Below are 25954 nucleotides of genomic sequence, written 5' to 3' on the forward strand. Positions count from 1 at the left end.
ACTGTGTATCCTATGCATTAAAGCTGCTACATTTGTAGCAGCAGAACATATCACGTGCTTTTAACATGCTGCATTTGCTCCAAATACTAATAATACGCATTCGAAGCCCCAACTTTAGTTGAAAGGAGTTAACTTGGGAGGTAAACCAAACTGATTTTAGGAGGTGCTCCAGTGGTTCTTTCCTTCCATAGCAAGGTTGTGTGTCAGGCTGTAGATGACAATATTCATTCGCGCCATTGAGGAACAGTCAAGTGTACGGTGCTGGTGGCGGAAGGGTACAATTTCTAACGTCACCGTCGTGCTTCGGCTATCGCCAAGCAAAAATGTCTGCCTAAGGGAAACTCGCAAGTTACATAGTGGATATTTGCTAAATACAATCGCAAAAGCCACCGATTTCGTTCTCTTTCAAACGCGAGACAAGGAAACCTACGCCGTCATTGGCACACCCGATCGCCCTAGTTGGATTTTTTACAGCAGAAAAGGTAAAATATTGCACAGAGTTTGCGAGAGGTTTCGGACTGGGTGAAAGAAGTTGGGATAGAAGAAAAGACGGGAGCCGATTTGGAGCGAGAGGGGTCGGCGTTTGGCTTTAACACTTCAGCTTGATGGCGCGTATTCATTCTCCTTGTTTAAGTGTAGACTACATTTTATCAATGCTCACTGTCGATTTTCGCTGAGACGTTTCGTATTCGCTCCTTTATTCTGAGTTAACTGGCAATTACCTAACAACGAAAGCAGCGTGTTTGTAAAGTACCCATTTTCGTATAATGCGACAACAAAAGTGTGGAGTGGCTGATGTTTTGACAGCGCGCGCGTGTTCATTGTGAGCTCGCGACTTTTGAAACGTTGTATCATTGGCGCGTTCAGGAATCAAACACATGCAGTTGAAAAATGATGCTGCGGGTCCATGTGTGTGACACATCGAGCACAGCGTCTTTCTCAACATGTCCACGTCTGGCCATCCCCAAACCCTATTAGGCCCGCTCTCTAGCAGCAAATAAATAAAACCTATTAGTAACATGCCACTTGTCACGCGATTGCAATTGTTTACAGAAAGAACCGATGTAACCTTGTCCATTGCTATAAAAAAAAAAAAAAAAAAAAAAAAAAAACTAGCTTGGGAGAGGAGGTCTTGGTCTTTTTCTTATAATTTTTTTAAACCTATTTTAATGGGGAAATAAATGGTTTTGGAGTAGCAAAAAGTTATGCAAAAGGCTGCAGACGGCAATGTTTAGCAAATGTCAAGCGGCGGATGTTCCAAGATGTCATTTGCATAAACTGTGTTGGCTAGCATGAAGCTACAGCACACATCAGACTCTCAGACTGAGAGAAATGTTGTTTGTGTTTTGTAGATTTAGTCAAGGATCGTAAGGATGAACCCTCAGCAGCGGATCGCCGCTATCGGGACGGATAAAGAGTTGAGTGATCTGCTGGATTTTAGCGCGGTAAGACACTCATCAGTTGTTGTTTTTTTGTTTTGTTTTTTTGAATCTTACATTTTAAACAGCTCTAGCCACTCATTGCTGAAAGTTATTATTAAGTATAACTATTTTCTATTTTGCACACATTTGTGTAATTTATTCCTCTATTTTACCCCCATATCTTGTGCGTTTTATGAAAATAATGAAATTGTAATATAAAACAGTCACCTGGCTATTTAAATTTGAATCAAATTCTTTCTTGGTGATCAGTAACATTTCTTTCACCAAAATGGTAAAAGTCCTAGCTTTTAAAATGCTCTGTATTCATGAAACACATCCCACTCTAGTAGCACAACAGTTCAGCTTAATGTTTTGGTGTTTCCCCATAGATGTTTTCTCCACCTGTAAACAGTGGGAAAAACAGGCCGACCACTCTTGGAAGCAGCCAGTTCAGTGCAGCAGGTAGGACTTCCTGTGGAAATCCTTTAATGAATGTTATATTAATGTGTTGCATCCAAAGGTGTTTTTGATTTTTGGTTTGTCTTTGTTGATAAGGTGTAGGGAGAGAAGGGGTGCATTATCACCATGCACCTAGTTATTTTTTTTCCTCTTTACATTGCTTAACTTTTTTTTTCCTCCTGGACTTCACATTAAAGTTTTTGCAGCATTGTGAGAGAAACCAATGTGAATTTTGGTGCCTAAGCATGTCTAAAACTTAAGTTGAGCAAAAATGTACGCTAATTTTTCAAGCACGCTCTCCCTAGATGAGCTGTTTCCTATTACACTGTGCTATCCAAATCACCCTCTAAACACATGCACTCAGGTGCTTTAAAAGGGTAGTTCACCCAAAAAGCATAATTTACTCACCCTCATTCTATCCCAGATGTGTACAACTTTCTTCTGCAGAACACAAAGATTTTTAGAAAAATATTTCAGCTTTGTAGGTCCATACAATGCAAGTGAATGGGGGCCAGAACTTTGAAGCTCCAAAAAGCACATAAAGGCAGCATAAAAGTAATCCAGATGACTCCAGTGTTTAAATATATATCTTCAGAAGCTATATGATAGGTGTGGGTGAGAGATATCAATATTTAAGTCATTTTTTTTTATTTATTATAAATTCTCCTCCCTGCCCAGTAGGTAGCTTTAAGCACAAAGAATGCAAATCGCCAAAAACAAAAGAAGAAGAATGCGAAAGTGAAAGTGGAGATTTATAGTGAAAATAAATCCCACACCTATCAAATCGCTTCAGAAGACATGGATTTAACCACTGGAGTCATATGGATTACTTTTATGCTGCCTTTATTTGCTTTTTGGAACTTCACTTGCATTGTATGGCCCTACAGAGAATAATCTTCTAAAAATCTTTGTTTGTATGCAGAAGAAAGAAAGTCCTACACATCTTGGATGGCATGAGGGGGAGTAAATGATGAGAGAATTTTCATTTTTGGGTGAACTATCCCTTTAAGCATCTATACTGTTCACTAGCTTTTCATTCTATTCGTTCATCTACATGCACATGCTTTTTTTTTATATGCGAATCATCCTGTCATAGGTGAACTGGCTGCACCTTGCTGTAAACTTCCTCCGTTGTCTAATACGCCTGTATAAGAAGGAAACAATTAAGCATTAGTTCTTCTGAATGCTTGTTTTATGTTAAGCAACAAAGAAGAGCCCTTGTCGCACTCATCTTCTGTCTAGAGAGGACGCACTTTCAGTAGATTTCTGAATGGCAGCACAGAAGAGTCTGCAAGAAGATTTTGGAAACCTTTTCTATACATTTCTTAAAACGACCTGATCATGTTAACTCACATCGGCTGGAACTTAACGATAAATGAGAAGTTTATGTGCACATATTGGAATCAGTTGTGACTTTGATTTGCTGCAATGCTAATGTTTTTAAACGTCATAAAAAAGTCTCTTAATAATCTTGTTTGTTCGTTGCTCTCACCTAAACCTACTCAAAACTTGGAATTGCAGTAGGGCATTATTTGTGTGTGTGTGTAGTATCAAGAAGCCATTTTGTTGTATCCTTCTATGTTCCATAATCCAATGTAGTTTGGCATTCCTGATTATCAGGTGACCTAGATGGCAAGAGGCTTGAATTATCAGCTTTCCAAACTATTCCAACAGGAGCAAAGCTTTGTTTTAGAATAAAACAGAAAAAAAGATTGATTTTATTAACACTAATTGGAAAATGTGTATTTGATTGGTGGAAATGTGCAATAAGGGTCAGAGCGTGTTACTTGTTAATCTGTCACATTTTTGTAAAGAGCAGCCCTTGTGTGGGAATGCTGTGATATGCCGTCTGTCATGCACAGCTCAGCGAGGCATGTATCACTTGTCTGATAACCAAATTCTCTTTTGTTGTCTATGACAATTTTACTTCTCATGTCGTAGCTGCTGTGTAATACAGACATGCAGTACTGTGCAAAGATAAATGTCCTTTTCAAAAACAATAAAAGCTGTTGAAACAGACCCACCAAGAATCGATTAAAACAATAGTGGATTAGTGCCATCAAAGGATATTTCTGCAAACACAACTCTTCCTCTGTTAGACCTCACCTAGCTGCTCTGTATGCATGAGGCAACCGTTTAATTAATTATAAGTGAGTTCATAAATTGTAAGAAATGGTCGCAAATGCATTACACATTTATTATGTCCTATATTATGTCATAAAAAATGTCCTATAATGCCTTGTTATAATCTGACTTCACCAATTCTTCCGTATAAGCTGTTGAACTTTCTAGTGATGCACCAAAATGAAAAATAGACTTTGTTTGGAAGAATTAAACTCTAAATTATGGATGCACCAAAACTACCTTTTTATATAACTACACAATTCATTTTAAAATAGAGTAACAATGCTTTATAAAATGCATTATACTCTACTGTAAAATGCAGCAGCAAATTTAACAGTAATTCCAGTGAAAATCTTCAGTGAACATGAAGCCAGTTCTATTGGCATGTGCTTTTTGTTGTTGTTTTTTTCACATTGCATGTTTTAAGCAAACAGAACTATCAAGCATCTGAGATAGCTAGTGTGGAGCGCTCGCGCTGCAGTTTGCAGTATGCATCACAAGCCGTAATTGCTATTTGTGTTGTGGCTGGTTGAGCAAGAGACAGACACAGTGGGTGTGGCGTCAGGCATCGGAGAGGTGTTTATTTGAATTAACAATAACAGAAATTGCTAAATAAAGTGTCCAAAAGAAATGGAGAATCTGGAATCCTTGTGGTAAAAAGGGGCTTAGTGACCCATGGGGTGGTCCAGGACGTGGGCAGGTTCCGGTGGTCGCATGCACTTCCCTCCATGGTCTGGGGTGTGAGCAGTGGAGGCTTCTGTGATGGCCTGTCTTCCCAGGGGCTTTGGTGTGAGGGAAAGGGTGGCCTGGCACCCTAGCCCGTTGGCCGCGATGCATGCCGTTTTCCTCACCGACACATCTAATTCGTTCCGGGGGAGCGGGACCGGCGCGCATGTTACTCGGCCGGTACCCTCCCTGCTCTGCTTCTGGACCTGCGTGGATGCCAGTGTGTGCCGGCTCCACAAGGAGAGGCGCTTTACATTTTAATGGCAGCTTTATTCACCTCAGGTGCACTTCATCTGCTGCCCAAATGAGACTTATTAAATTGTACCCCTCCTCTCTCCTGCCCACTCCTGTTGTGAGCCTGGATGAAGGATGGGCCTCAGAGGTGGAGCAACGATGACAAGAGGGAGGGCCGGGTCATTCCGCCTATGTGTCAACAACACAGCAGCACTCATTCACTGAAGCGCACTGTGCATGCAGACTGTATTAGGGGTGGCAATACATTTTAGTAAGGGAGGGTGACTGTGTAAAGCATGATAACTGCACCTTCTAAGGGACTGTTGTTGAATTCCTAGATCGATTTGGCAAAGATAATTTTTTCCCATCAACATACTATTAATGTGGAAAAATGTAAATAAAAATATTGATATTTGGCGTGCAATATCGATACTATATCGCGAGAAAAATATAGCACGTTACTTTAACATATCAATATTTTTTCCCCCACCTCTAGACTGTATATTTACTTATTAAATGCATCCTTTGTGATTCACAAAACTATTGAATGGCTTCAGGAGACTATGAATATAGTCTCTCTTGAAGTCACATGGGCTACTATATTGGTGGATTTATGCTTTAAAGTCATATTGGAGCTTGACAGCAACGACAATGCTACACAATGACCCAGTTTACACCTGGTTTTAAGATGCATCCTGGGTAATCCCATCACATGTGGTCAGGCGAGACACATGGCTGTTTACCTGGTCGCTTAAATGCGTCTCCAGTGACAACTTGTGTTCGGTTTTGAGGGTAGGGCCCCTGATTTCATAACTACATTCATAGTCATACAGAGTCACTATGTTAGCGTGTTAGTGCATGATAATAAACCAGAAAAAAAGTCAGAAAAGAAAAAGCAAATAAAACTGTCACGCTTTTTCTCCCAGATGCAGTTGAAATTTAATCTAAGTGCAAAAGCAACACTTTGAGCCATAATTTCCATTGTTTTAGTAGAGTTACCTGTATTAACCTGCGCTCCAGATGTGTGTGCTTGTCATCTGTGTTTCTGGATGTTGCTATCAAACACACTGAAGAAGATCTGTGAAGTTCTCGTGCTTGTGTATGTATTTTCTTTTTCAAAATTTCCAATCAAACAGTTATTTCCTTTTAAAGCTTTTTGTAACCAGCAAAGTTTAAACTCAACTCAAACTCGCACAGTCACAAAACGATCACAAAACGTTTTAGAACGCCTTTACACCTGTATTTTACGCTGATCACCCAAATCACCCGGATCACCCAAAAACACGTCTTAAAGGGTTAGTTCACCCAAAAATGAAAATTATCCCTTAATTTACTCATCCTCAAGCGATCCTAGGTGTATATGACTTTCTTCTTTCAGCCACACACAATCGGAGTTATATTAAAAAATACCCTGGCTCTTCCAAGATTTGTAATGTGAGTGAATGGTACCTTAGATATTGAAGCCCAAAAAATCGCATCCATCCATCATAAAAGTAATCCATATGGCTCCAGGGGGTTAATAAATGTGGTGACGGCCGTCTGCGCGATGTTGGCTCACGTAATCTTAAGACTTTATTTATTCTGAAGCATCATGGATAGACACACGAACGCACCATTTTAAGACTAATACAAATCTACAGTATAGCTAAAACAACTCCCTTCTTTTTGCCGTTTTCCTTTGCTGTAAACAACGCGCGCTTCCGCGTTCGTCACTTCTTACCGGAGCTTACGCTATGGCTATGTCATACACCGAAACTCGATTCTCGTGAACGTGTGGACGGCCGTTACCAGAAGCCAGTGATTATAGTTTATAAAGTTATAAATATGGATATTTTTCTTACAAAACGCATCGCTTTGCTTCAGAAGGCCTTTATTAACCCCCTGGAGCCGTATGGATTACTTTTATGATGGATGGATGCACTTTTTTGGGCTTCAAAATCTAAGGTACCATTCACTCCCATTATAAAGCTTGGAAGAGCCAGGATATTGTTTTATATAACTCTGATTGTGTGTGGCTGAAAGAAGAAAGTCATATACACCTAGGATGGCTTGAGGGTGAGTAAATTATGGGATAATTTTCATTTTTGGGTGAACTAACCCTTTAATACCAGGTGTAAACAGGGTCAATAACTTACAATACCAGAGCACTGGAAAACGTTCTATATTAATGTGCTAATGACCAAGAGAGCGATTACTTCACTTCTGGGGGTGTGGACTTTAATGTTCAACAAAAACAATGCTTTTTTTTTTCATGTGAGTGTTTCTGTTACTGGATTTTAAAGTAACAGTTTCTGTTCCAATTTTCGGTCAAGATTTTCTGCTTTTTTGTTCTCTTTTGGCGAACAAAATTTCGGTGAATCCCTAACGTTTTCTGAAAATGAAACAGAAAATTCTAGAAGGGCATTTGGTTCTAATTTGTATTTGTAACTTTTTGAACTTTAATCTGCTTCATTAACAAAGCTAGCTGGAGTGTGGCTTTTCTCAGAGCTTTTAAACTTGTACACTAAGTCTGCCTCAGACTGTGAGCCGAGAGTATACCTCAGTCATCACTGACTGTCCTTATTGCCTGTGGATTAGAATACGGCTTTATCTTCTGATTAATAATTAATGAGCGGGAAAGAATCTGAATGATTAGTATTCACAGTTTTTATTCTGCTCAAATATCCCTCCCTGTATAAAGTCTCTGAACTCGGAAAAAGCCTCAAATATTGAGATTATTTTAGGAAAGGAAAAGAAAACTGCCCTGCTGTGTAATGAAGATATAAAAGGTGACAAAACCTCACTAGAGCACAGCTTATCTTCAAAGGCTTCTCAGCGGATTTGCCAGTTTGTTAGGTTTTTTTTGTTTAAAACAATGAATGAGTCTCTAATTTAAGCATGCGTTTGTTTCAGAATGGATTATTATTTCAAATACTCTCAGCATCTAAAATCACCAAACTGTGGCTTTCAGTAGTTTTTGGTAAAGAAACTAATGTGTTATGTTTCTGAACTCTGGAAGCCATTGTCTCTTGAGACACCGTCAGAGAGCTTCTGTGTTTCTGATGTTTCTATATTCATATCTTTTTTTTTTTATAATGTCAAAGCAGCTTCATTTTATTTAAATCTACCCTTCAACTTTCAGAGACACTTAATCTAATACTGAACGTATTGAATTGAACTGTTGTTGTACGTGATATTCTAGCTTTGACATATATGGATTAATGCATTATTTATGCAAGCATGCTCATAAAATATTCAAATATTTAGGAAAAATATAGAAGTTGCACGTACTAAAATATTGTCCATAAATACCTTATTGAGCTCAAATGTGTAAAGAATAAGTGTCAAAATGTCTTTTAGTGAAAGACCCTTCTCTCTGTGAGGAGTGTTTATTTTTAGCCAACCTGCAGCTTGCTTTTTGAACCATTTGGCCACATTGCGCATGTGATGCCGTCAAAGCAGTGGCTTTCTCTGGCAGGCTGGTGCCACCACGGTAGGGAGAATTCTGGGAGGGTTTTTGGACATCTCGTGTATGTATCGCAGGTCACCTCATGGCTTGGTTATGGAAGATCATGCTGTTGCCATAGTGATCAAGGCCCTTTGAAGGCAGGTTTCTTAGCATGGTGCGTGCATCTTTCCCAGCATTACAGCAAACCTCCCCACAACAACAGATTTGTTGGCATTTTTGGTGATTGACTTGTATTTGAGAGAGAGAGAAAAAATAACTTTGATGTGAGTTCAAAGAATGGAAATTAAGCTTGGGCATATTTAGATTGTAGTTATTCTTTCAATATATTTGAAAAAGCTGAGTTTATTCTGGCAGTGATGAATAAATATGTCTCTTGTGGGGGACAGCTGTGTTTGAAACAAAGAAGAGATGTTGTAAACTTTCACATCTGTTCCCGAGCAGTCTGGTGGATGTGGCAGGAGATGTCTCAGGTGTGTCATTGGAGGTTAGAACACATAATAATAACAGAAAAACAATACACAGGATTTCTATAAAAGTTTCTATTTGGTTTTTGTGACAAGTAAACAAAGTTTACATGTAAATTAAAGATTCTCTGTGGTTTTGGACTATATACATGCCTGGATACACCAGCTTTTAATAATTTAGGAAATTTGATTTGTTTCTGTTAATATTTTTGCTGTTCTTTCTTTACTTTTGATTTAAATATTTTGTTGTGGGTGAAGTGAAACTGCCAGCAAACTGAAATTCTCTTTAGATAAATGTAGACATTAAGCATTGTCAGAGTATAATTCTGAACAACATCATGTAATTCAGACTCAGGTTTTCCAGCTCCAAGGTTTGGTTACCATTGTGGAGAAGAGTGGAGCTAATGGTTAGGTCGAGGTTCAGAAATCAGTGTGTATTGCTTTTCTCATAAAGCGGACGTCACCCAGAGCAGCTCATGAATTGCGCATGAAGATTAACTGATGAAGATTAATTTTGTACTTGATAATATTGAGTTAGTAGTACTCGAAGCCAAAGTTTAAAGAACATATATATTTTAGTTATGAGAAATTGAGATATTTGAGAAATGTGACATTTCAAGTACTGTTTAATTAGGACTAGTGCTGTCTGTCCATTACATTTTTTTTAATTGCATAATTTTTTGTATTTAATCACAGATTTTAAAAGTGCTGAAATTTGACACTATACTTGTCAAAATGCATTTATTTCCATCTTAGGAAAGAAAACAAATCAATATGTAACAATGCTTTATTAAAATTTTCCAAACAAAGCCTTCCACAGTATAAAGATAGAAATAGCACCAATTCACGTTTCCCAAAGTCTGTCTGAGAGGTTGACTAATTGAAAGAACTAGTCTCACCATAGGTTGTATATTCATTGCTATGGTTATTAAATCTCTTAAACTCTCATCCTCCACAATATTAATCTGACGGTAGACTGTGGCTAACCGCTTTGTTACAGCAATCATGAAGTTGTGTTCATGATTCACGTCAGAGCGTCAATGTCAGCATCGAGCGCCGCTTTTAACTCCACATAAAAAGCGCTTGCAGACAAAAACGTCTCATTCTGCGTTTTGGTGATGGTTAAGATTTGGTGTGCTACTGTGGTAATTAAAATACTTGATTTCTATCACAAGTCCCATCTGGGGTGGTTTGTACATCAAATAGTGCTAAGAGCTCCTTTCTCCATCATTTGCTTCTTGTTGTTCCAGTGTATAGTCTATTCATTATTATAGGCTGTTATAAAATAATCTGTTACAAAATGTACAAAAGATTGCATAATCAAAATATAATGCATCATATTTTGTCATTATGTGAAGATTCGCTGCCCAATGAAAGAATGCACAATGCGTGTCTGTCTGTTCTTCTTTCAGGTTACCGTAGTAATCTTAGTAAGCGCGCACCAGTTTTTGTAGCAACTGTCTGAACTGTCTATTTTCAAGAAGCAGAGATTTTTTATTTACTGAGATAACAACCTCCGTGGTTCTATCATCGGTGAGAGCGTAAAGGTCAACTAGAGTGTTATGAGAGTACAGGCTATAGAATGTCTATGGGACCGCCGCGTTATGCTATTTTAACCTAATCTTGTAGGCTCCTCTTGGTAGAAGGGCTCTGGCGCTGTTGGGTGTCTGTTTATGGCGTGTGCGTCAATGTAATAACTTTGGGTGGACACATTACAAAGGTTTGGCCCTTCACACCAGTGTTAATGGTGTATTAATGATAAATGCGTTAATCGCGATTAAAAAACTTAACGCGTTAAACTTTTTTAATTAATCAAATGCGTTAATACGTTAATTCTGACAGCTCTAATTAGGACCACTTAAATGTTTTTATTAATGAAAACTTTAGGATTTAGAGAGTAACGGTACCTTAATTAAAACTAGTAAAACTTAAGCTTAAGTTGAGTAATTGAACAGATCAAATTTAAGTTTGGTTAACTCATTTCATTTAGGTTTTCGCTCCACAAAGTATTTGAGGAGAGCCTACATTAGGGCTGCACAATTAATCGAAAAACTAATCGCGATTATGATTACGGCTGCTACGATTATGTAATCGTGAAAACTGACGATTACAGCGTTCAATCTAAATCTGCTCCTGTTGCGTCAGTGGTTTCTACTGAGCGGTTGAGTATTCTAACCAATCACTAACATGTCCATTGAGCAATGAAACGGCAATGGCCAATCAGAGCCGCTTAAAATAGTCCTCCATCCCATCAGTAATGACAAATGATCCTAATGCGCAAGATTTAAACCGTCTGAATGCCCAGTTGCTGTATGTTTCACCTCTGTTCACGGTGGCATCACTGAGCTCGTGTCGAAATGCAGGTCTCAATCAGTGTGAACCTGCAGTGAGTGACAGCAATCACGTCGCGTTGCTTGATTTCTGTGTACAATTTATTAAAAATGTAATAACAGTTTTGTTTTGTCATGTTAATAAGTAGGCCAATGTGAATTTGATTTGTACAAAATAGCAATAAAGTAATTCAGCTTAACTGTTCTAAGTTTGTTTTGGAGGTGTAGCCAACATAAAGAATATGGCATAAATAGCATATTTCAGGAATCACCGTCATTGTTATCGAGTCTGCTCTTACAAGACCCATTTGCCACACAGCTGGTATTGGTAGATTTAACATTTTCACAAATCGCACAAACTCCGATTACAAATGACTGTTTTTAATTTCCAAAATGCAACCACTGAGGCCAAAAATGATCTAACGATGATCTTACATGAACAAGATTACCATTTAAGATCTAACGGGATGAGTGGTCCCCTGTCTCGCCACCAAAGGGCTTACTGAACACAATAAGTAACTTGGCCAATTTAAATCGGCTGTTAATAAGTTTGAATATTGAATATGTCATATTATTTACTGTACGTGGACTAATAATTTTAAGCAGTAATTTAGCAATAATTTAATTTATTCTATACCATAGATATAATTTTTATTTGGCCTAACATTAACAAACATTATTACAATATTTAATGCTTAAAAGAAACTGGAGCGCAGCTCATATCCAACATTGAAATCTGCTACTCTGAAGAACCGCACGGTTGCTTGCTTTGTGACGTCACGGTATTTTAATATTTTAATCGACATTAATAATCACGATTACAATATCAAGGGCAATAATCGACAATTATGATTTTTGCTATAATCGTGCAGCCCTAGCCTACATTTTAATTTCAAATCAAAGAAACTTATTTTCATTGTGTGGAACCAATGTCCACAATTGAATTAAGGTAAACCAAAAAAGTTTTTTTTTCAGTGATTGAATGAGATCGGGAAATGACACAAGCTGGATTTAAACCTGCATTCCTGTGAGCCAATGATTTGTATGTGTCTTCAGCAATTTTTTCTCCTATCACATCACAGTACTTTCTCCTGTCACACCATAATGTGCAGAAATAGTAGTATTCCATTTATATGTTGTCATTCGAACTGTGTTTGTTTGAGCATCCCAACCAGCCCTACATGGCAACAATGACCACATCCAGCTTTAAAATGCACACACAAATGGCTGGAATTCACCAAAAAATGTTGAAGGTCCTTTGTGTGGCCTTGTAATGACCTCTTCCGTTTCTGTTTCCTTACCAGCAGTTTGACAAATTGAAGGTTTGTCATTGTCATTGCTCAGTTAATTATAAGACCACACTTATCTCTCCACATTAGCTGTGATAACAAACAGCCATTGGCAACAAACCCAAGAACTGCCATCTGAGTGCGTTTCACATTTATGTCGCTTTAAACTCCAACAGTGAACCAGAATAATAAAATACCTTCTTCTAGTCAAACACTTTATACGCACTACAACAAAAACTCAAAACAAAACACTAAAGCAGTTTCAAGAAGGGGAAAAAGCTGATTTTTGTTGTTGATATCAAACAGGAGAGTATTGTTCCCTCCTATGTGTGAGTTGAGAATGCATGTTGACAGTCGTAGCTGTATCCACCAGTGATTGTGCCTCAGGCCGAGCGCTAATGTCACTGTTGTAGCAGCAGTTGAGCTGATGATGAGCCTTAGCGAGAGATCTTTAACCATAGCCTTTCCTGTGTCTTTCATAATCTGGCAGATGTCGACTTCTGACACTAACTCATAGTAGCCTATTTATGGCGTTAGCAAATTAAAAGGCTTACATTTCAACAACTGTACTAGTCAGCAAGAGGCCAGGATGTGAGAATTCTGGACTGCTGTTTAATTTGGGGAGAGATGAGTAACTGTGAAGGGGGTTTTTATATTGAGAGGCAGTTGTGGCAGGGTGAGGGGGGGAAATCCCTGGAGTTATTAATCCCAGTCAGAGCTGAAAAGATGGAGCCACATCATCTTTTCTTTATGGGAGATCAACTTTCCATCACATTCCCATTTCATTACATATCTGACCCATAAGTCCTTCTGTATGTGGAAACAAGATTATGGCCATGTGAGCTTAAATTGTAGCTCAGAATTCAATTTTGAAGTATTCGCTCGTGACTCGCGGATGCACCTGAAATATCTTGCACGCCCCCCTGTATAATCAAAACGGTAGTTATTTCATAATCATGATGCTTGTCCACTGTATGAATCATGTCACTGCTTTCTTATCTCATTTCTATTTACAATTTGTCACACTTTCAGTTATGTCTAGTGAAATGCATGCTGCTGCCCCATTTTTATCTTAAAACTATTTGCTCATTATTTACCTTGTGTTGTTCCAAACCTGTTTCATTTTCTTTCCTCTGTGGAACACAAAAGGAGATGTTATGCAGAATGACCTCAGGCACCATTCACTTTCTCTATTTTTACTTATGTGCTTATGACATCTTCTATTGTCCTGTAAAAAAAAAAATATATATATATAATATGATACAGAGAGGAAAGTAAACTGAAAATATCATTTATGTTTAAAATAGGGATGGGCACGAGTACTCAGACGTGGCAGGAATGATCGATCATGAAAACGATGATTGATGGTGATCATGCATGATGTGACTGTTCACTTAATTCGAAATTCAGTGACAATTACCTGACAACTAAACCCAAACGTGCCAAAGAGGGAGCTTATTTTTAATTTTAAGATTGATCATGTTGTGATTTTGAGGGGTACATTGATTGTCAGAGATGTCTCATAGCAACCAAACTGATATACAGTGCTGCAATGGTATCATTACGATAATAAAAAGAGAGTGTAATTAACCGTGTTTTAAACACCTGTCTCTGCAAAACATTTGCTAAACACTTATTATCATTTATTGTAGGAACTTTGACTCATTAATGGATATCATTCAATAAAAGTGAATGTTTGTCACTGACTGTAAACCTCCCTGTCCTGGGTGATGTAATACACACCTGCATCTCGATGAAATGGGAGTTGAAGATTTCCGCACGAGTTTCCAAGTTAGAAGTCCGAAATAATTTGTCATTCTGTTGCACTTTCCCCTGTTGAAAGGTGTCAATTCATACTCTCTGAGCTGAATGGAGCATTTCATGAATCATCACAGCAACTAAAGTACAGAGCATTGCAGCTTTCCCCACAGGAGACACACACACGCACGCACGCAGTGGACTCATATACGCATATACAGCAGGCGCGTGTTTCAAACAGTTAGACAGATCGTAACTAATTGGAACAGAATGCAGCGTCTTCAAAACTGAACTTCAACTTAACACACATATTAACAACGCGATGGTTATGGCATCTCCTGTTAAGCCAAACGTGATTTGAAAATAGACGGTTCAGACAGTCAATAAAAAAACCTGGTGCGCGCTTACTAAGATTATTGTGGTAACCTGAAGGATGAACAGACAAATGCACGTTGTGCACATTCTTTCATTGAGTTGGGCAGCGAGTCTTCACATAATGACAAAATATGATGCATTATATTTTGATTATGCAATCTTTTGTACATTTTGTAACAGATTATTTTATAACAGCCTATAATAATGAATAAATTATACACTGGAACAACAATACGCAATTCAGCAGCCAAAGACATTTGTCAGACAAGTTATTATATATACAGTTATACGCCCCTCGAGTACTCGACGAGTAATTAGTCCGAGTACTCGAGTAGACAAAATTACCAAAATTCCCATCCCTAGTTTAAAATGACAGGGTTCATATGAAAGCACTTTACCAATAGATCTGCTGACGGTGCTCTGCTAGAGGACATTTTTTTATTCACACATGCATATAAACGTGCACATTCTTGCACACGTTGGATGTAGATAGAGAGTGTAGGTCATCTTACTCAGCTCTACCTAGGGTCAAACCCCACACACCTGATCTTAGGGTCATCCTGCTCTAATGCCCAAACAGCCTGAAGCCGTTTACATCAGCAGGACTGCTTCTGAGAACGAGAAGACTACGATTGGGAATAAGAGAGCAGATATTTGGCATGAGTGGCTGCATAATGACCTTTTTGATCTCGCAGTGTCCCTGTGGTTTTCTGAGCTCTCTGTGGAGACGGCACACTGCTGAAAGTAGGAACTGGCCCATTTGGTCCACTCAGCGTGATCCTTTGGGATTCAAGCTATGTCTTGTTCATGAAAGAAAGTTTGTTTTTTATTAAAATTGAGAGAGTATGAAGTCGAATTTTTCTTTTTCTTTATTTAACTATATATGCACTTGAAACAAACTTTATCTGTCACTCTGACGTACTGAGTTGTAAAATTTCCGTCATGGTCTATATACCCATCATACTTGTTTTCATTTAATAAGTACTAGGGCTAAAGTCAGGGGAGTAGATCCATATTATGGTATACACATGACAGTGGATATATAATAGATTTTTGACTCCCAAAGTGCAAGGCTGGTGAAACCAAGGAGTTCTAGGGTGAAAGATCTACCTGTCAATAAATCGCTGCGCAACAAGATATGAAAAAGCACATGCATATCAACATTATGACCTCATTTCCAACTGATATTAAGATGCATCACGGGTGATCATATCACGTGGTCAGCTCTAAATACAGGTCTAAACAGGGTCTAAAACGTTTTGTGATCGGATCACAGAAACCACATACAAATGTTGTCAAAAACGAATGTGACCAGATCGCATTTGAGGTGTAAACGCTAATTCGTGCTATGTGCATCCCGGCAGCAGTGAAGCGCCACCCCTCACCTGTCAATCAACCGCTGCTCTTAAACAAGAGTTTATACTTTGCCGGTTGCGAGCAGTTTTAAAAGCACGTCCAATTTGAAAAACAAAAAACAAAAAAAAAAAACGAATACATAAACAATCACGAGAACTTTACAGATCTTCTTCAGTGTGTTTGATATAAACACAGATGACAAGCACGAACACCTGAAGCTCCTTTAATTTAGGTCATCTACTAAAATAACGAATAATTCTGCTTGACATGTTGCATTTGTGCTTAGATTACATTTTAACCGCATCTGGGAGAAACTGCGCACCATTTTTTCTTTGTTCTTTCTGACTTTGATGCACTTTAATATCATGCAGTAACACACTGACATAATGATTGATGTATGTCATCATGAAACCGAGACCCTCCCCTCCAAATCTGAACACAAGTGGTCACAGAAATGACCAGGTGTAAACAGCAATGTGTCTCACTTGAATGCATGTGATCGGATCACCCGAACAACATCGTAATACCAGGTGTAAACAGGGTCAAAGTGACAGATGAGAAGCACACACCTCTCTGAAGCTCAGTTAATACATATACTCCTCTAAAATAACTGAGAATGTTTGTGCTTGGATTAAATGCAAATGGATGCGCCAAAACCGATGCACTATGTTAAAATGGTTTTATTTTTTAAAACATTTTTTTTATCTATGAAAATGACAGACAGCATTTGATATTATCCATCAATGTTTAAAGAAATTGGTATATGATGGATCATTTTTTGGTTAATGCAGCCCCTGCCTGAAAAAATATTTTTCTGATCCTTTTCACCCACTCTCACTACAATAATGTCCTTTTACTTTCTAGTAGTGTATATATCTGTTGAATAAAGCAAAAAATAAAAATCCCAGAAAAAATAAAAAATATCATTAACTTAAAAAAAAAAAAAAAAAAAAGATATAAAAAAGCAAAACAACAAAGGTAAAGTTACTGAAATAAATAGACTTGAAAATTCGATAGCTAAAAATATAATAAAAAATATAGTATTATTTAATGCAAGATGCATATATTTTTTTTATTAACAATCCAAATAAATATAATTGTTTTAGTCACAGCTGGCATATATATAAATGATTTATTTAAATAGTTTTAGTGCATTTACATTAATGGCACAATATAATGTCCACTGAATGCAGTTCACCTGTGCAGATTTCATTTTCCTATTTTACTCCAAGTCAAAAGAAACAAATTTGAAAATATATTTTGCAAATATATAAAAAAATGAAGCCTAGTTAGGGTCATTAATATTTTTTACATTGTGGCATTATTTTCTTGACAGTTACAAGCATTTACCCCCCGATTCTCATTACAGCAATGCAAATAAAAATGGTAGTTTTAATATTCTCATTATCTAAATGTGAAAAAGGATATATTATTATATAAGTATTTATACATCATAGTAGTATATTTACATATACATTTTTTTTTTTTTTTGTATTGATTTGGGGTTAAATATTACCAGGATATTTTAACAAGTACAGTGTGTTGGATTAAGTTTAAATTGGTGTAACAGGGATACTCTGAGCATGCCAAAAACCATCTTTGCATGGTCTAAACCTATTAAATGGTTTTACGTTTTGTAATGTCATAATTTTGCTCTCTTTTCATTATGATTAGCCCCACATTAAAAATTGGTTAGTTAAAATGTGTGGTCCATTCATCACAGGTGCTTGACTGGCCACATATATCACTACCATTGCTCAGACAGCATGTGTACAAATGAAAATGTCATGGACCTCTCAAACACATGAGAAGTGTTCTCTGTTTCCCCGCTGTTTAGAGTTCAAGAGGCTTCTCTTCTGTATGTGGCTACCCTTCATCTTCTCCTCCATTAATCGCCACTCCTCCTCACCCCACATGTACACTAAAAAAGTTCCACCATGTCGAGCGATAAGAGCCAGGTTCGAGCGGTTTGGCCTGGCCCAGCCTTACTGCGCAGGTGGTTAAGTGGGCCAAAATAAGATACTCCACGCCGACCCGCACTTGGCCAATAAACACAGAGTTCGTCATGTAAAAAGCATACCATTGTAGATGGGTTCACCAATATACACTCCAAACCTGGTGTGTTAGATTGCCGGAGTTATGTAGCAAGTGTTGGGCTGTACGTGACCCGTGCCCTGATACCTTTATCAGGATTTCCATTTTAGACACACAAAATGCTGATGGTAAGAAGCCTTGTAGCATTGGTCCTAATCCTCTGTAGTAGCCAGCTCAGCCTCCCTCTATGTATAGATTTAGTCTCAGCCACATTTGCACTTAACATGGTCTGGTATTTTTAGGGACTAGAGTCTGAAATTATTTTTTCTCTCTCTTCTATTCTACTGTGAAAAATACCAATCAAATTGAAGTTCAATCTCTTCTCTTGAAAAAGACTTGAGGATTAGTGTGTACCACTGATTTGTTCCTCATTTTTAATTTGTCTTTTGAAGGATTTGGAGTAATAAATTAAAGATGATGTACTCAGGCTAAAGCTTCTGCAAAGCTCTCAGATTTGCATTGTGGAGCCTTGCGCTTGTTTGTTACCATGGTAATTACTGCAATGACATTGTTTTCCTTTAATGTATGGAAATTGTCACATTTACAAGTCCCAGATTCATATCGAATAAACTATAACTGACCCATCTGTATTATTCTTGTTAAATTTCTACTTTAGCGTTATTTTATCTGGCCGTTAGGAAGCGATGTTTGATTCGGCCTCAAGAGCCACGGCTTCCAGTCATAATGATGATAAATGCTCACCGTGTTCACGGTTGTCAGTGAAAGATTGTGATAGTGGTCTGAAGCACTGCTGGCAGCTCTGAGACACTTCTCTTTACTTTGCGATTAAGCCTCAGAGTGTTTTCCTCAGCTCAGGGCCAAAGAGAGTTAATCGATAAAAGGCTAGCAAGTGTTATGTTGCCTGTGTCATTTTGGCTTCAGTCTCCTGGTGACAGATGGGATCTCTGAGGGCAGTGGTCATAAGCTCCAATTGGCTATCAATCAGTTTATTGCATCATTAATATCTCCCTGTCATTTCCTTTTACTCCTCTTCATGGGCAGATAAGTGTTTTTCTTTATGTGGAGCACCCTTGACTCTGTCCTGACTTGAAGGATGACCAGGGATGGTAGTTTTCTTTTAGAGGACAGGAGAGCTATGAGCTTCTGCGCTGCTGGCTTGGCAGAGCTGTCTGTAAGGCACGGCTGTCGTGTGCTCCCCTGCCCTGCCAGCCCTAGCAGAACCCTCTGCTCCTGCAGTGGGCATCAGGGGAGAGTGACGTCTGAAGGCCCTTCTGTGATGTCTTATCCTGATCCACACATCGAGAATATTTTCAATTTAATTATAGCTTTTACAGATCATATTTCCTCAGAAACACCTTTTGGCTCCCAAGCACATGTCTCCGTTGTTTTTGCATTTATAGAGTATGCTTGCTTATCTGCATGATAATATTCATGTCCTTACCTTTACAAGATTTATGCATATCAGGGCTCAGCAACAAGGATGGAATGATGGCTCGGGGCCATTGTGAGAGTGTTTCGGGCCAGTGCTGTGTTGTCACTACTAGATATGAGCATTTAAATTGTTTTTAATTGATAACTAAAATGTAAGTTAAAAATAATAAGTATGACACATACAGTGCATCCGGAAAGTATTCACAGCGCTTCACTTTTTCCACATTATGTTATGTTACAGCCTTATTCCAAAATGGATTAAATTCATTATTTTCCTCAAAATTCTACAAACAATACCCCATAATGACAACGTGAAAGAAGTTTGTTTGAAATCTTTGCAAATTTATTAAAAATAAAAAATGAAAAAATATCACATGTACATAAGTATTCACAGCCTTTGCTCAATACTTTGTTGAAGCACATTTGGCACCAATTACAGCCTCAAGTCATTGAGTATGATGCTACAAGCTTGGCACACCTATTTTTGGGCAGTTTCTCCCGTTCTTCTTTGCAGGACCTCTCAAGCTCCATCAGGTTGGATGGGGAGCGTCGGTGCACAGCCATTTTCAGATCTCTCCAGAGATGTTCAATCGGGTTCAAGTCTGGGCTCTGGCTGGGCCACTCAAGGACATTCACAGAGTTGTCCCGGGGCCACTCCTTTGTTATCTTGGCTGTGTGCTTAGGGTCGTTGTCCTGTTGGAAGATGAACCTTTGCCCAGTCTGAGGTCCAGAGCGCTCTGGAGCAGGTTTTCATCAAGGATGTCTCTGTACATTGCTGCATTCATCTTTCCCTCGATCCTGACTAGTCTCCCAGTTCCTGCCGCCGAAAACATCTCCACAGCATGATGCTGCCACCACCATGCTTCACTGTAGGGATGGTATTGGCCAGGTGATGAGTGGTGCCTGGTTTCCTCCAGACATGACGCTTGCCATTCAGGCCAAAGAGTTCAATCTTTGTTTCTCTTGGTCTGACAGTCCTTCAGGTGCCTTTTGGCAAACTCCAGGCGGGCTGTCATGTGCCTTTTACTGAGGAGTGGCTTCCGTCTGGCCACTCTACCATACAGGCCTGATTGGTGGAGTGCTGCAGAGATGGTTGTTCTTCTGGAAGGTTCTCCTCTCTCCACAGAGAAATGCTGGAGCTCTGTCAGAGTGACCATCGGGTTCTTGGTCACCTCCCTGACTAAGGCCCTTAGTTTGGCCGGGCGGCCAGCTCTAGGAACAGTCCTGGTGGTTCCAAACTTCTTCCATTTATGGATGATGGAGGCAACTGTGCTCATTGGGACCTTCAATGCTGCAGACATTTTTCTGTACCCTTCCCCAGATCTGTGCCTCGATACAATCCTGTCTCGGAGGTCTACAGACAATTCCTTGGACTTCATGGCTTGGTTTGTGCTCTGACATGAACTGTTAACTGAGGGACCTTATATAGACAGGTGTGTACTTTCCAAATCATGTCCAATCAACTGAATTTACCACAGGTGGACTCCAATCAAGTTGTAGAAACATCTCAAGGATGATCAGTGGAAACAGGATGCACCTGAGCTCAATTTTGATTGTCATGGCAAAGGCTGTGAATACTTATGTACATGTGATTTTATTTTATTTATTTTTTATAAATTTGCAAAGATTTCAAACAAACTTCTTTCACATTGTCATTATGGGGTATTGTTTGTAGAATTGAGGAAAATAATGAATTTAATCCATTTTGGAATAAGGCTGTAACATAACAAAATGTGGAAAAAGTGAAGCGCTGTGAATACTTTCCGGATGCACTGTACGTATATATTTTGTTTTATTCACGAAAATTACCAAGAAAGGTTTCAAAATAAGGAAAGTTCAACAAATTATTCTTTTGGGATAAAAAAATTAAATAAACAATATGCATGAATAAAATTAAAAAAGAAAATAATTAATAAAAGTATTTAAAAGTAGAAAACATTTGGACTCACCCGGAGCTTAGAAACATACAAACCAATGCTGACGACATTAGGGTAATGCAACATTAGGGCTGTCACGTTTTTATCATTTCACATCACATATTATTATTCAGAAAAACAAGTGGTTAAAGTTGGCTTTTTATCAAATGCGCGCTGCCCGTGTTAAACAATTTCACGGACATACACACATATTGGTCTGATGAGTTTCTCGTACCACTTCACAGTTTCTTTCTATCATTAAAGCAGATCCTCGTCTGTTGGTTTACAAGACTCCAACAAGAACCAAATATCCATAGAGTACAATTAAATAAGAATCAAAATATTACAAGTATTGCTTATGCTACATTTGTCTTTGCTTTCAAAAGCACAGATGCATTCATATCATCTTCTCTCATCCAACACCTCAACAACACGCATCCACAGTGCCCCCAGTGGACATTGAGAGAGATTTAGTGCGAAATTCCGATGGAAAGTAGAGTATTCAGAGTTGCTCACAGCAGGCAAATGCGCAAAAATCAATTTGCGATATTCAAGTAGTAATTGTAGACTAGTAGTTAGTTTTAATAGTTGACTAACTGGTGCAGAACGAGTACTCGATTAGTCGATTACTCGTGTACATACCTAGTCACTACATCTCATGTTCATTGTTCAAGTAGGCTATTTTTTTTTTATTATTTTAAATATATCACCAAATTAATGGTATAGTTCACAAAATGCTAGGTACACAAAGCATTTTTGGAATTTCTACCTTTCTTGTCAAATGTGCTGCATTATGACTGATTATGGAGCGCCAAGATATGAAAGGGGCCAAAACTATAGATCGCTTCAACGTCACAGTTTATACAGCTGTAACGCCTTAAGTTCAGCAACTATCTGACAAAGTGCTCCCTCACTGCGCGCGCTTAAACTAAACTCAACAAGTGCTCAACGCGCTGCTGACAGCTGCACGAGAGAGATAGGGAGAGACAGAGCGGATTTACTCACGCATCTTCTGGAGTTACAATTTGATACAAATACAAGTTTATTGATTTGATTTGTTCATCTGTATCTATTGGTTTAATAATTCGCAGCTGCACTGTAAAGTGAATAAAAGTGTGCAGGAATTTCCCGCGCTATGAACGTGCAACTTGCGGGAATGGTTCAAATTGTGCGCTATTCCTGCAATCCCGTGCCGAATTTCAGGCGGTTACCTCAAACATAAACAAACGTGTTTGTGTACAGCTTTTACTCTTGTTTTTGAGGACATATTTAAACATACGGAGTAATGCAATCCATCGTTATTACATTGCTCAACAAGATCTACGCTAAAGACGACAGGTAATGTAATTACATTATATTGTATGAACTATGGCTTAACTTGCTAAGTTCTGTAAAGTGTTACAGTGGAATCATTATTAACATTGGTGTAGCAGATGGTTGTATTTGGATTTTTGCCATAGCATGTAATATTACTGATTGAGGATGCCACCATTTTACTTAACCGATAGCCACGATCTTACAAACTTAGTGAGTAGCTGGTCAAAAATCCCCTTACAGAACAAAACAATACACAAAATAAGATGACAACAGTTTAAGAACAGCTAACAAAACTGGCAAATATAACAACTTACTGAGATCAGCTTCAGAGCATACCGGTCGCTTTTGCTTATGTCCTTCTGATGTTCTTGTATTCCCTTAAGTGTCTTTCAACTCGTTTATGATTTGGTCAATTGTCCGATTGAAGGCATGATTTTGGGCTGTATCTTCATTCTCGTAGAGTATTTTTTTCCTTTGTGATCTCTAGTTTATCTCGGATCTTCGTAAATACCATATCGCAAGTAGAGCACTTGTTTCGTCACCTGAACGCATTTGATGTCTGATAATTTTGTTGTTATAGAGCGAAAAAGTACTCCTTGCTGCAGACTGTAGCTACTGTTGTTGTTTGGGAAAACTGTACCATTGTGACGAAACATTATCCCACCCTCTGTCCCCTGACGTAAACGGTTCCTGCGTAGAGACCAGCAAGCTTTTGGGGCCGATGCGGAACCAGGTTTTTGTTAGGGATGGGCATTCATCAATAATTTGGTATTCAAATTTTTAAGCTGATAAAAAACGAATACTTGAATATTCTGTTATTTAAATGAAGGTAATTAATGAGAAAAAGACGTTGTAAAATTATATTTTTAGTCAAAGTTTGCATCACCATTTAAAAAAAAACAAGCTTCTAATTACATCCAAAACAAGCTTATATTATGTCCTGTGTTTTTTTGTTGAAAACATTTAAACAAGCAATGCGTGAAAACAAAAAAAGTTCAGAATGAAAGCATTTAATCTCAGGCAAAGCGATGAAAAAGAAACCGCTACTAAAGTAGACTAACCCAATTAACGTACAGGACGAATATAAACACTCGGCATATAATAGTTATGTTTATATTGTATCTCATGTCATGTTTTTGTTAAGAAAATCAAGCATATCCACATGCTTAGTAAACTATACTCATTTACACACACCAGTTTAATTGATGGAATGCCCCTCAGCTAGCAAAGTCTTTCTCGGATGCCACGTTTGTTGTTTACAGAAGCGTCGCGGGGATTACGTTGCAACAGGAACACTGCTTTCTGACGAGTTGCACATATACGGGAGTAAAGCGTACACCGCTTATACAGTACATTTAAACAGGAACCCAGCTTTCTCACAGTAAGCCACATTCTGGCAATAACCTGCTTTTTGGTGTCCATCTAAATGTACTGACAGAACAGTTTGCTCATCAAATGTGATCAAATTGTGTCCACACTCAACAGCGCCTCCCAGTGCATTCTGTTATAACTGTGAGTTTTAGTTTGTGTGTTCAGGATTTAACATGCATCCCACTGCATATATGGCCTGCAAAGCAAAACTTTGCGAAATTCGAATAGTATTTTTACTTTTCGAATACTTATTGCAAAACGAATACTCGAGTATTCGACTACTCGTGCACATCCCTAATTTGCCCTGGAAGGCCTTTTCTGCGGTGGAAATGCGCGGAACAGTTCGAGAATTTGCACCGGCCCAGGAACCCGCACCATATCAGTGGAAAAGGGCTATGAGTGATGCAATATAAGTGTTAGAAGAGTCATAAGATACCGCTCTGATTAAACCCTGCTAATGAGCAGCTCAATAAAAATAAATCTTCCTGTTGCAATAAACACCGCCTTGATTACAAGCACCCGGGGGTGTGACAGCATAATCCTTTTGTGCACAGCGTGTTGGATGCATCCAGTGAATGCTTGAGAATCAGCAGTAATCATACGCACAACTCGGCTGATATAAAAGTGGTTTACACGGTCCTCTTACTCTCACATCTTTTTTGAAGTAGCTGGAGCATCATTGTTTTGATTTGTTATCAGGTTTATTTGAGCAGCCTGCTCAGCTCAGTTAACACCACATAATGTCCTATGAAAGGAAAGGAAGGGGAAGTGAGAGAGATATATGCAGTTTAATGTGTGCTCTAACACATCTCAATTTAATTATTTGTTAGAGGAAGGGAAATCTCTTGGATTTACTCGGCGAGCCCCACAGCAGTCTGGCCCTTTTTTACGAGGAAGATAAATTTCTCATCTATTTGGCTTGTGTTCCTCGGATGAGGCTCAAGGTTGGAGGAAGAAGCACCTTTCCTCCGTTTGCAATTGGGAACATATGGTGCAGGGCGATGCACAAGAAGGAAGTGTGGAAATTGCAGAGAATGAGAGTTTGGATTAATGCATCTGAACAGGGCATGGCTAGACAAATCCGGCACAACTGCACTGCCAGGACCCCTTAACGGCCCCTCTACTGGATGGAATGATGGGGGGGAAGGGAGAGATAGGTAAAGGACCATTTAAACCCCTGCCTTTTTTCAAAGGCACTGCATTATGAGCTGTAGCACTCATTATTGATGGGAATTTGAGGGTCAGAGTAAGGCATGCTCAGGGGGCATGCTGGGTAAATGAGGTAGCCGAGCAGTGATACAGAGTGGCTGACACATAACCGTAGGAGTTGGCTATATATTCTTTCAGAATGCTCACAGGTCAAGTTTAATATTCAGAATTCTTTGGACGAAAAGGGATGAAGCTTTCTAGCCTTTTTCTGTATGGCTAGATCTCATATAACGTAAACTATCTGGTCTGAAGGGCATGCCAGAATAAGTGCTGGTTGTAGGCACTCGGTGTATGTGACTGGGAATATTCAAACTAATGTAAGCCACAAATGAGTCAGTCCAAAATCGGTAATTGGCCTTTTGAAGCAAATGGGTTACTGGGGTATAATTTGCCTCATAAGTTCCCTTGCTGGTTTCATCTAGCCTACACCTTAAAGTGCATTTTGTGTTGGGACACGTAGTATTCTAAGACATCAGGCTTAGGCTTTTATTTGGTATATGATCCCACAGTTAGATTTAAGAACTTGTCTGATGTATGGGTCACAATATACCGTAATGCAAAAGAATCTAAGAAATCTGTTTTTCTTATTCTCCTAAACTAGAGTACGGTTGAAAGCAGCATAAAACCCCATTCACAACCCATTTTACTTCCATGATCTGACAGATTGCAGA

The 25954-nt window shown here is 38.6% G+C and overlaps 1 protein-coding gene across 2 annotated transcripts in view; it reads left to right on the forward strand.

Annotated features, from left to right (window-relative positions):
• The first annotated feature begins 284 nt into the window (after nucleotides 1-284).
• Nucleotides 285-25954, forward strand: part of tcf12 (transcription factor 12) — a 161811-nt gene continuing 136141 nt past the window's right edge. Inside the window, exons 1-3 of one of the 2 annotated variants that reach the window (XM_051652619.1) lie at nucleotides 285-482; nucleotides 1353-1445; nucleotides 1811-1883. In XM_051652619.1, coding sequence (XP_051508579.1) covers nucleotides 1374-1445; nucleotides 1811-1883 — 145 coding nt within the window. In that variant the 5' untranslated portion in view covers nucleotides 285-482; nucleotides 1353-1373. The remainder of the gene's footprint in view (nucleotides 483-1352; nucleotides 1446-1810; nucleotides 1884-25954) is intronic. The other variant, XM_051652628.1, reaches the window with a different exon arrangement.

The sequence above is a fragment of the Myxocyprinus asiaticus genome, chromosome 2, assembly GCF_019703515.2.
Source record: "Myxocyprinus asiaticus isolate MX2 ecotype Aquarium Trade chromosome 2, UBuf_Myxa_2, whole genome shotgun sequence".
NCBI classification, from domain to species: Eukaryota; Metazoa; Chordata; class Actinopteri; order Cypriniformes; family Catostomidae; genus Myxocyprinus; species Myxocyprinus asiaticus.